The 12,329-nt window shown below is 38.4% G+C and overlaps 1 protein-coding gene across 1 annotated transcript; it reads left to right on the forward strand.

The window, feature by feature from the left end:
* Window positions 1–1,069: 1,069 nt before the first annotated feature.
* On the forward strand, window positions 1,070–8,866 carry LOC117821790 (chemokine-like protein TAFA-4). Its single transcript, XM_034696295.1, has 5 exons — window positions 1,070–1,162; window positions 1,572–1,691; window positions 3,158–3,313; window positions 3,569–3,693; window positions 8,020–8,866. The coding sequence occupies exons 1-5, from the start codon at window positions 1,132–1,134 to the stop codon at window positions 8,029–8,031; spliced, it is 444 nt and encodes a 147-aa protein (XP_034552186.1). The 5' UTR covers window positions 1,070–1,131; the 3' UTR covers window positions 8,032–8,866.
* Window positions 8,867–12,329: the final 3,463 nt, after the last annotated feature.

Raw genomic sequence — 12,329 nt, forward strand, 5'->3', positions numbered from 1 at the left:
TGAAATGTTCATCTGGAATGAAACAAATGTTACGTAGCCCAACATGCTTTCTCAGGTTGGTCAGTGAATTTTTGTATGTTTAGGCAGAGTGGGAACATTTCAAACGATACGTATCATTCTTCATTTCAAAAACCTTTAACACGGGCTGAAGATATGGCCATGGATGCTCAGGTGGAGGATTATAGCCATCATTACCACCTCTAAATGAACTGCCTGATCTGAGTGAAATTGGCTCTGTGTTTGCTCCAATTTCAACTGTGGAGTGGAGACGCACGATATACAGGTATGACTAAACCACTGAGACAAACAGAACTACACAAACACATTTTACTGTCTTAGGGATCAGATTTCAGAAAAGAGAAGGAAATTCATGAGCTGACTTCAAAGCTAAAGTAGTGAGTAACTAGAGCACTGATAGAAATGTAGTGGAGTAAAAAGTACAATCATTTTCATCTGAATGTAGTGGAGTAAAAGTAATAAGTATCCCTAAAAAATAATACTCAATTAAAGTACAGACACTCAAAAAATGTATGATTTTCTGTATCTCTCAGTCCTGCAGCTCAGAAAGATGAGCCATCCACTGCTGTTGTTTCTCTGGTCCACAAAGAAGTTGTGAAGTGGATGATCTGTTTAATTTAGAATGACCTCTAGCTTCATCTGTGTGCATCTCTCCACCACAGCCCCCAGTGAGTCCAACCTGGTTCCAATCACAGTGTCAACTCTTTTCACTAGTTTGCCCAGTCACCTCACATCCTTGTGTTTATACTGCTTCCCCAGCGGACTGCAGCATAGAACAACACATTTGCCACCACAGACTGATAAAACATCTGCAGCATCTTTCTGCAGATGGATCTAAGCCTCCTTAAGAAAAAGAGGCATCTCACATCTAATGTATGTGTTGTCATTTTCTCTAAATATTTTTGTGATGCTTCCAGTTTGTCAGCTCTGGGATTTGCTGTTTTTTTTTGGTCATTTTACATGATAGTAATCAAAATATTGTTTAAGGGGAAAGTATATCAGTTCACTATAATAAAGAATGTGAATCAATCCGGAAAACAAATATGCAAATGTATTTATACTGCAACAAATAATAAGAATTAAACTTAAGGAAGTGAAGCAGACAAAAACATCATGAGGAATAGTGAAACAGTGAGTGATGCAGGTATGATCTTTGTGTTGTACTCGTTAGCTTTGTAGTTTGATTTATATAAGTTCCAAACCCAGTTTTTCTGTACCTTTTTCTTTAAAGGAAGAGGAGGATTAGTTTGTTTTGATAATGCAGAGCTGTTTACAGCCAAAGGGGCCAGGAATCAAAGCAAGGACCCACAGTCATTTGCCACAAAAGTTGTCTTTATTTGGCTTTTATTTTAATTTCTTTAAATTTGCCCTGGCTTGGTTTAGCTTAGCGATATGACATGAATTGAGCAAATTGATGCAATGGTGTTAAAAACAACTTATCAGCCATATATATATATATATATATATATATATATATTTAATATATGTGTGTTCCTACACTATGCTGATAATGAATTCTGTTTAAGTTGACATAAACCTTTATGTCCCTGCAGGTATCATGAGGCCGGTCACATTGGCTCGACCATTACTCTGGGGCCTCCTGCTTCTTTGTGTAGCAGGTGTCTGCAGCCAGATAGCGTCTACTGGCAACCAAAGCTCCCGAGGACAGACAGGTAAGTGTCAGACCCAACTAGGCCAAACTCACCCCCTCAGGGACTCATTACAGCTCCTGGTCATCCGCCCAGTGGAGAAACATTTAAAGCACCAAGAACATGTTAATCAGAGTATTTCTCCCTGGATATAGAAAAGTGTATAAAGAAAAGCTGAATTTCTTCTTCGAAATGTAGCAGTAAGAGATAATTCACAGACACATACATTTAGATTCAGCTAAATGGATTTGGAAACACATTTGCACATTTTCCGCTCGATTAGCTGAACCTAATTATGGTTGGCTTCTTGCGAGGGGATGTGACAAACTTAACATTAACCTCTGCAATGGCACATGAAAGAATGAGCAGGGGAAATTGTTTTATTACAGCAGTGGAGGAAAAAGTATCAAGACACTTAGCTCAAATAAAAGAAACAACAGAACAACATAACAGTGCTCTATTACTAAGTTTAAATAACCATCCTAAAATATACTCAGCAGTGTGTGACATTGCCCCAGGGATAAAGGTGAGAAATAAATATAGTCAAGAAATAAATGGGGTTTAACATAAATGAAATTCTTGCAAGGTGTAAACCATCTCTCTTATTTACCCTGTTCTCTATGTCTGTGGTGTAGCTTAAATAACAAGCTGCTGGTACCAAGCAGAAACAAAAATAGACTCAAATCTGATGAATCAATGCACAAGCAGCTAATTGAGCTCATTTGGTAGCTTCAGACTGTTGAAACAGCGCTCCTCAATCAATGTAGAATCAGTCCGAGTCTAATGAGTGATTTTAAAATGTTTTAAATTCTGCTGCCAAACTTTATTAAGTTGCTTTTTTGGACGTATTGATCACATCTAAAGGTTGAGAAACACTAATTTAATTATTAGCATTAATATTTTTATTTCTATTATGTTTTCAATTTAATATCTTAATCTGCAAAAACAATCTAATGGATGTTTTTTAATATTCTGAATAATATGAAGTATAACAAAAGTGTCATGCTTTATGAAAAGAAAACACAAGTAGCATGAAGGTACACCTGAATTGTACATGCGTTTTGAGCTCTGCTTTGATTGCATTTACACTATAATGACAAATACACCTTTTAGTACTGTAGGTTTGTGCAGACACATAAGTTCCTCTCCACTGATATGCATGCAGGTTGTTTTTTTCTTCTGCTATCTGTGTGCAATGGCAGAAGCAGATGTGGGGTGCACAGTTCTGCTCATGTTGCTTTTCAACCACTTGGTGGTGCTGTAGCTTTATAAACAGCTAAATCAGGGCAGAAGTCATTGCTCTGCATAATTTGTCACCAGAATGTATTAATTAGACAGATTCACCTTGTGTATGTTTGAATTTTTACATTTAATTCAATCAAAAAATGTTACTTTCAAGTTCACTACTCTCAGTAGTGGCTCGCTGCCTCCACTCACATGCATAACAGACCGCAAAATATGTTCTTTTTCCTTTAAATTCTCTTCCACAGGGTCATCACAGAAGAGGACAGGGACTTGTGAAGTGGTTGCGGCTCATCGTTGCTGCAATAAGAACAAGATTGAAGAACGCTCTCAAACTGTGAAGTGCTCCTGCTTTCCAGGACAGGTGGCGGGGACAACAAGGGCTCTGCCCTCTTGTGTTGAGGGTAATATTGCTTGGACCCTCTTCTCCCTCTCTTAAATTGGCCATGTTCTGTTGTGATATGAATACTAAAAGTCAAAGGAGAGTCTAGTGAGTAAGTTTTTACCTGAGTCCACTACCCACAATCTGCTAATGCTGAGGCTTTCAAGGACCAGAGTGTGTGGCATCTTGAATGAGCCTTTTTACCTCCTCAAAGAAGTCCTTTTGTAAGTCCTTCCGTCTAAAAAGTGACCTTCTGCTGTGGTGTATTTTTCTCTAGCCTCCATTGTGCGCCAGAAGTGGTGGTGTAAAATGGAGCCATGTCTTGAGGGGGAGGAGTGCCGAGTTCTCCCTGACCTCACCGGCTGGTCATGCATCTCCGGGAACAAAGTGAAGACCACAAAGGTGAGGAGGGGGCCTGCATTAGTCTGAGTCACTGCGACACCTGGGCTGTACAAAGGACACAAAATGGATTTAATTCAAGACATGGTATTTATAGAGCCCTTATGTGCAGTCGTACAGTAAATCTCCTCCTTTTTATTGCGTTTCTCTTATGCAAACAGGGGCCGACAGACTTGTGAATGCTCATCATAAAGCTTTCTTTTAGTAAGCCCTCCTTTGATGCTGAAGGATTTCACAATCAAGTATAATCACTGCTCCCATTGGCCATATCAACCCTCTTGCTCTCCACTAGGCACAGTGGGCTCAGAAAACCTAATTCTATAAGCTGTTGAATGATGGGGCCAAGAGGACAAACATGAAATAAGCTGTAAACTAATATGGAACACTAAAACCCATGTAATTAAATCTGACGGGCAAAAGAAACCCTACTGCATCAAGAAATGCACTTTCTCATAAGAAAGTGTTTTGTTGAGCTGTTTTATATGTACAGTTCCCAAGGGAAAAATCTAATAGTTTAAAAGGGGCACGCATGCAGCTAGTGATCAAAACGTACCCAGCAGTCATGTGGTCCATCAGATTATACCATCAAACAACAGAATTAGCAAGAGAGAACAGCTGTGGAGAAATAGTCAGATCTTTTAATGAGTAGTAAAAGAAGTAAAACCACAGGGTGTGAATACTCTGTTAAAAGGAAAGGTCATACTTTTAAAATGATACTTGAATAATTACAAAGAGCATTAGAATATACTTAGCACCAAGAGTGAAAGAAAAATACTCACAATGCAGGCAACATCAGTTAAATCTAACTTTACTGTGTTATAATTATTGAATCAAATCTCTTTAATTACACAGGTTCAGATATATCTACTCATATTTTGACTTGTATTAAAGGCTCCATAATTATTTGCTTGATTTTATTATTTGTTAGCATTCAGAACCTACACAGTAACTGGTTGCAACTGGTATTAAATGCATGTAATGGACTTAAATATTCATAGAAGAGTAGAAGTCTAATGAGTCTGTGATGCGCCGTACAAATAAATCATTATCAAAGTCTGTTAAAGTTTCTCTGTTTATTAACATAAGACTCAAAGTAATTGAATACTAAAAGATTCAGACGGTCAGCAAATTTTTTTTTAAACCCAATCACCCTCTTTGTCTGCCTCCAGGAACAGGTAAATAAAAGGTAAACCACACCCATGAGCCCATTACTGGAAATTAAGTCATAACCATAAAAGGAAAGGATCATGATAAATGATCAACACAAGAAAAACACACATTATGGCTCCTACAGCAACAGAAACTGAAAATACAAAGTTTAACTTCTTAAAAACTACTTAAAGCTGCTGTTGGTAGGAATGGTGTAAAAACGTGACTTTTTTTCTGCTGGGTTTTGAGAAAAGGTCATAATACTTATCGGTACTCACCGGTAAGTGAAGTCATTTGAGGCTATTGCAAAATCTCTGCGTTTTTCAATGCTTTCTATTAAGCAATGTTATTATTCCCCTCGTTCTCCTTATGACGGACCAATCAGAGCTAATCTTCAATCCTCTGTCCTGATTGGTTAAGGGCGGCCCCTACTACATCCTCCGATTCGTTATGAGTCCGACACTATCATGATTGCACACACCGATCTGTGTTGGTGGGGCTAAGAGGAAATCTAGTTTGAGGGATAGTGTTGACATTCAAAGTCCCTCTCTATGTACAGATGTTTACTCCGTGACTACCAACAGCAGCTTTAAGTAGCCAACAGCTGGAGAGTAAATCAAGTTAGAAGAGAGTTAAGTTTAGCTTAATTCTTTTCCAGCCTTCTGTTCTTGCTTGATATGCAAAGAAGCAATTTCTAGGCATTTATATTTCATACAAAATCCAAACCACAACACATTATGGGCTGTGTTAGGTTTACAATAAGGCTCAAAGACATAACTAAGAAAGCAGCTTTCAATATTTCAACACATAAGAAGAGAAAATAAAACTGAGTATGTGCTGGTACTCTGGCCTTGTGGCTCTGATTACAAAGGTAGAGAGACTCATGGATGCTGACGTTGTTGATTGATACCTGTTGGTTATATCTCTGGAAATAAGACCTTAACAGCTGACAATGGAGGGTTTCAGGAAAGCCCCTCCTACGGTATATTGTTTTGGTGATGTGTATGATGCACTGTATTGTAACAGATTAGGGTTACATGGTGTTTGTTACCTTTAGAGAAAGTTCAAGTTAAAGAAAGAAAATTACTGTAAAGGCAGTAACTGACTTTTCCTTAATGTCAGTGAATGTGTTAGATTGACAGCAGTGTTATGTGAGGCTGTGAGGCTGTCAGTCATCCCTGATACCTACAGTATGTCAGTGATCTGTATAAGATACAGTAGCTCGCCTGTAATTGGGTGAGTGGGTGGGAAGGCGGGTGGATGTTTGTGCGTGTGGCCTAAACAGTGAGGCTAGTTAGAGGGAGGACTGAGTGAGATTACTGTAGGTTTGTTGTTTGGGTGTCAACTATGGCCCACAATAGCCTGTGTTGAGCTCAGACAATAAAGCCATTTCAGCGACGGTTAAGTCTCATAGCTTCACTAGCAAGGAATGCAACAATATATTTGTTTTAGCCACAAAATAAATGAGATAGGACGCGTGCGCCCCACATACAGAGGCTATAGCCCTCACCGCAGAGGTCGCAGATTCGATTCCAGCCTCAACCATTTACTGCATGTCCTCCCCCACTCTCTACTCCCCACATTTCCTTTCTCTCTTCAACTGTCCTGTCCATTAAAGGCGAAAATGCCCAAAAATATAACTTTATAAAAAACAAACATAGATATTGAATCAATATCCATAAAATAAACTTTCAAGTTTGAACCACTTTTCAACATCATGGACGTCTTTTTGAACATTTTAAACAGAAAAATGTATATTTGTGGTCAGCATGTATGGGTACAATAAAACAAGGTTGGATTAGGTATTTCACTCTAATATTACTAAGGCTATACTAGGTTTTGACACAGAAGTAATGGCATCAGGCCTCTCATTACAAGCCTTCACCAGTGAATTTAGTCAACTGAAATGTCAACAGATGCTTTTTATATTTTTATTTTATTATTAAGATACCATGTACCACATGTAGCCAAAGGAGCAACATTCTGTATCTTGCGTAAGGTGAAAATTACTTCTGCAAAATATACCTTCAAAAATATGATTAGAAGAATAAATATATTTTCAGAACGATTCATGTAGATATTGAATTTCTATTATGATTTAGATATGGTGTCGCTGCTGAAGCTAGCGCCAAATTTTGCCCAGTGGCCAATCATGGTATTACAGCAAAAGAGAAAAATCCACCAAACGCAGAGAAAAATGTTCTTCTTTTATCAGTTAATATAATAGCCATGTCCATAAAACAGTTTGACATCTTACACTGAAAAAAAAAGTGAACCATGACTCTGCAGTTATGAAACTTCCTTTGTTAAAGTGGGGGTTGGTGGTCAGATTTAGATGCACTTTTTGTTATACTGGTTACAATGATCTTTATGTCCCGATGGCAATCAATACATAATGTGTTCTTAAAAAAGAGCGAAAAAAGCCTTTATCTACAGCCGGAGTAAACCTGGGAAAATACCAACCAATCCCTGCCATCAGGAGCCAATTTATGAAACCAATCAAATCCCGTCCTGCCGTTCCTAGGTTAGACGGATTCCTGAGGAAAATGCTACACTCAAATTCATGCTAGTTTTCCGTGACTACCAACCCTAGCTTTAAACTTTAAGACAAAACTAAATAGGAAACATAATTTGGTCAAGCATTGAGATTGTCGAGTACATGCAGTGGCTGTGAGATAACGTTTGATGGTTGGAATACACATTATAGAAAAACAAGCTTTGTGAAGAAATAAATTAGGTCATACTCACTGCAGTAGCTCAGTCCATGTGGCCTTGGCTTGGGAACCAGAGGGTCGCTGGTTCGAGTCCCAGTATGGATGATGTTCAGCAAGTGGACTGGTGGCTGGAGAGGTGCTGGTTCACTTGCCTGTGCACTGCAGAGGTTCCCTTGAGCAAGGCACCGGACCCCCAGCTGCTCAGGGGTGCGCTGGCTGATGGCAGCATCCTCACTCTGACATCTCTCCCTAAGTACATGTCCACTGCATGTGTGTGCATTAAATTGTATGTATATACAAAACTGTGTGTGTAACATGACCACAAAAAAAATTACACAAGTGAAAATTTGAATTTCCCCCATGGGAATTAATACATTTTGTTTCTTCCTTCTTCTTCACTAGTTGTGTTGAAAATAAAAGAAAGTAGAATTGTTAAACATTGTAACTTTTATGTTCTTGTTTTTAGGTGGCACGGTAGCAAGAAAGAACCTCCATCTAATAAGCACCAACTCATCCCAGCCTGCGGCAGTCACCTCAACTAACACTGGACTCTGAGGACAGCGAACGCTCCATCTGATAGAGCAAAGAACAATATAGATTTAATTAGATATCTCCAGAAACTCCAGGAACTCATTATTTTAATTTCTTTTGGCTGCAACACAATTTTGTTGGGGTTAATCCCATGGAGTGGACAATCTATTAGCAATTGACTTAAGATAAAATGAGGCAGCTCTGTTCTCCCAATTCAAACAGGCAGCTACTGCAAGTGTGTATCATTTTCTCAGTGCTTGATATGCTGGGCACATTGTGATGCACTCAATCAAAGTTTGGATGGGCCTACTGGCAGACACTTAAAAAGAGATTTTGTGGATTTTCAGGAGGCAGAATGTGAATCCAGTCAGTGGCTTGTGACTCTCAGTGCCGATCAAAGCAGCAAGCCACAAATACTGAGAAATTTATGATTATGTAGCATTTGTCGACAATGCTGTCCCCTAGACTTACTGTGAGCTTTGTAAAGAGGTCACATCCCTATGGACTCCTCCTTACGCCGAAGAGGCACTCAGCCAAACAAGCCTACACCACAACACACACACAGGCTGCTTTTCGGTTGGACAGGCCACAACCTGCAAGGCTGCAATGGCACGCACACAAGCATGAAGCTCTGATGCAAAACAAGGACTGTTTGAAATGCTAATCATGGGGAGAAAGGGGAGAGAGAAGAGAAGAGGCGCTCCTTCACTGTGGAGAGTATTTACATCATGCTTTTGTTTGTCTCTCTAAACTGAGTGCTCCTGTGGAGGGAACTCCGCTCATCGTAAGCAAATGGTAACCACTAACAGAACACAATGTTTACTGTCATTACCACTTCATCAGTTTTGTCCTCTTTATATGAATAATATTCCTGGTGGACCCCTCCCGATTCACTCTCTTTTATCTCCTGAGTTCAGTCTTTGCATTTTACCTTTCCAGTGAAAGAGACGTTTTAGAATAACACGAATACAGCAGCTAAGAATCATCCCATCAGGCTGGTATGAATACCACATGCTGTGCTGGTTGAAAGCAGCTGAATTCTGAGCAGTGCGCTCAATGTTAACTTAATGCAATTATGCATTAAGCTTCTTTTTTTTTGTGTGTGTGTGGGGGGGGGGGATACTGACAAGAATCTTCTCTGAGCTGTCATGTGGTCCAAGGCAGTTCATGTATGGCTTTGCAAACATTCAAGTTCTTATTATAATTTAATGTTGACAGTGCCTTGAATGTCTTCAAAATGGTAAAATGGTGTTATTTCAGGATTCTTATAATAATAACAATTCTAATGAAAACGAATGCAATATTAGAAGAAAGACACACTCCCGTGCAAAAATGTTGTTATCTAATTCTGGAGGATTCAGGGATTTACAATGTCCTTTCTAGAATCACTGTATTATTATCACACAATGAATTATTATTCTCTGTACAAAGCAGCATCTCCCTCACGTATCATGATGCAACTTATATAAACTGGATGCCTTTGATGAAGCTTAAAGCAGTATTTGAAAACATGATCTGACACCGCAAACATTTTAGTTGTTCAAAAAATATCTTGAATGTACTGTACTATCTGTGCTTAAACCAGCATTATTCAGTATTATTTCAAAAGATGTTACTCATTTATGAGTGTTTCAACATTTTACATCCTGTGGCTCAGCACCTCAGGTAGAATTTGCAACTTTTCTGTTACTTATGACTCAGTATCTTTTTAGGAACATCAATTTGAAGACACCACTCATAAGCTTCAGGAAAGTGTGAAATTTCCTCACCGTCTGAAAAGCGGTAAACCACACTGTTAATTAAAGTTGATTTTAGTCATAGATTATTCATTGTTTGACAATTTAAGAAATGTTTCTCTTGGAATAAACCAAATATTTGAGATTTTTTTTTTTACCTTTTTGTTCAAAATGAGTTGAGATACTGAGAAAAAAAATGCTTTTAAGTAACTGATCAAAAGTAACCTTGTGCAATGCATGGTATGTTTGAGCTTTAATTCCTTAAGAAATTCACTGTCCTGCAAAAAACATTAAAAGCCAGTCTGGGTTTTTAGATGTGTCCATCTTCAGAGCATGGTGTGGTGTTGGAATGATAGATAGCATCTTGTTTTTTTTTATGTTTCAGAAAACACTACTCACACATGTATGATCAGCAAGGAGGGGAATTGTCTCACTTTGTCCACAGAGGGCGCCAAAACCAAAACAATCCAAAAGTTCCTCAGAGGAGCTTTAACTTTAACTGGGAAAAGGATTCGACAGATTGCTACAGTGAAAGCTCCAAAGCTACTTCGGCCTCTCCAAGAATTCCAACACCTTTTTGGCTCACTGATACAGACATTTTCTGCCGATGAAGGTGAAGACTCCCCGATTGTTCCTCGAAATCTGAGTAGACCTGAATAAGAAACTTTGGGGAAGATCAGGAACTCATGACACTTTTTCTTCTTGACTCTGCAGAGGCTGCAAAAAAAAAAGATAAATGTGCAGGGAAATGAGCTGTACAGGTTGATGTGTGACTTCCATATTATTACCATCCTCACACTCTCTTCTGTGTTAACTTCCACAAAAATATTGAGATTTAAATATTTTAAGTGTGCTGCATTTTGTATATTTTACTGTCACGGTTGTACATTCTCTGTAACAGTATGCACTGCCAGCTTTATGACCAAATAAAACCACTGAGAGATTTTTAATTCAAATTTCCAACAAGAACTTACATTTCAAGATGAAACTGGGAAATAAGGCAAAATCTTTTTACATCCCAGTGGGGTTTATGTCAACGATGACAGCGCACATCCTCAGATTTGTGCGTGTGTTCCTAAAATATCTCCAGCACTCACGACTTACTTCTTGTGATTAATTTTCAAGGAGCTGCTGCTGTGACATTCATTAGGTGACTTATAGATGTGTTTTTGATAAACTCTGTGATTCACTCCGGCAGGTTCTCTCCGAGGTTTACGATATCTGTGCAGTGAAGCTTGATTACCTTTTATCTGTAAAATCACAGTAAAGCCAGTCAAAGGAGCTTTATCTCTGTTCGTCAGTGCAAATTGAGAGGAAGCCCTCTGAGTGCCTGTCATAATGCTTGGCTTTAAAAACTTAAATCATATCCTAAATTCAAAATGAAAGCAGCCATATTATGGTAATTAAGGTAGGAGTTATAGGATCCTCAGTCGTATACATCAAGCCATGACAGATTATCGTAAGATTACATGAACTCTCAATGTTCTTCATTTCAGACACAAAAACAACAGAAATGTGCAAATTGTCAAAAAGTTTTGAACATTTCTTGAGGCATGGCTCATAATTCATCCAAGGTAACAACTAACCAATTTGTGGCAGCTTATTTGGTATCAGTTTGCAGGTGATATGTTGCAAGAAACCTTCCCCCTCTTGTGACTGTCTACTGGGGACAGTAGTTCATGCTCACTAATAGAAACACACTATCCTGGGGCACATGAAAAACATAATGGAAATGCTGTTCTGTTCCACTTTAACAACTTTTTCCTCATCTGGAGTTGACACTTGTAATAAAAAATGTAAACACAATTCCTCTTGACTGTCTCTCATTGTGTATACTATGAGTATGTGTGTGTTTGTGTGAGAACTAAATTAGCCTCCTTTTACTGCGGGCTACTATATAGGCGACTCAGAGCAATACACTGAAAGTAGTTTGGTTATGGCTGACAGGTTTCATCCATTTGCTCTGTCATTATGCATACATAGTATCTGCAACAGAGACTTCTTTTGCTTAATTAAAACAGAGAGCTGTACAATTATAATTTAATGAACAAACTTTAATTGGATGATATTAATGTTATCTTCTTTGTGTGATGCTTCCATACGCCTCATGGTTGCATTTTTAATTCATGAAAGAGACTGCCTCACACCACCAAATGAGTACAAGATTCACACTGCAAAAGAGGAACTAAGAATGACTTTATATCTTGTGGAATGTGACATTTTTAAAACAATTAAACACAAAAGAGCCCTCCATAAAACAAGTTATTTGATCTTTCCATGTTAATATTCCTGTTAACTGATAATAAGGTTCAATTCTCTGTTTCTGGTGTAAATCATCACAGCAACCTTTTGTTTTCAGGGGTGTTATGTTCAAGACTATTTTTATCTTACAGGAGTGTTGATTTGCTGTAAGCTTTGGCAGGCAAATTGTGGGAACTCCTAGAGATCACTACACACCTGCATGAAAAAAAACCCTGATAACACAGCTTGTGAAGGATAACATAATAAT

This window comes from Notolabrus celidotus, chromosome 11 (genome assembly GCF_009762535.1).
Source record: "Notolabrus celidotus isolate fNotCel1 chromosome 11, fNotCel1.pri, whole genome shotgun sequence".
Lineage (NCBI taxonomy): Eukaryota > Metazoa > Chordata > Actinopteri > Labriformes > Labridae > Notolabrus > Notolabrus celidotus.

Bases quoted from the DNA above. Each gene is read 5' to 3' on its own strand.
- LOC117821790 (XM_034696295.1), top strand. From the start codon at position 1,132: ATGAGGAATAGTGAAACAGTGAGTGATGCAG. The intron at 1,163-1,571 runs GTATGATCTTTG...ATGTCCCTGCAG, and splicing joins TGAAACAGTGAGTGATGCAG to GTATCATGAGGCCGGTCACA. The intron at 3,314-3,568 runs GTAATATTGCTT...ATTTTTCTCTAG, and splicing joins TCTGCCCTCTTGTGTTGAGG to CCTCCATTGTGCGCCAGAAG.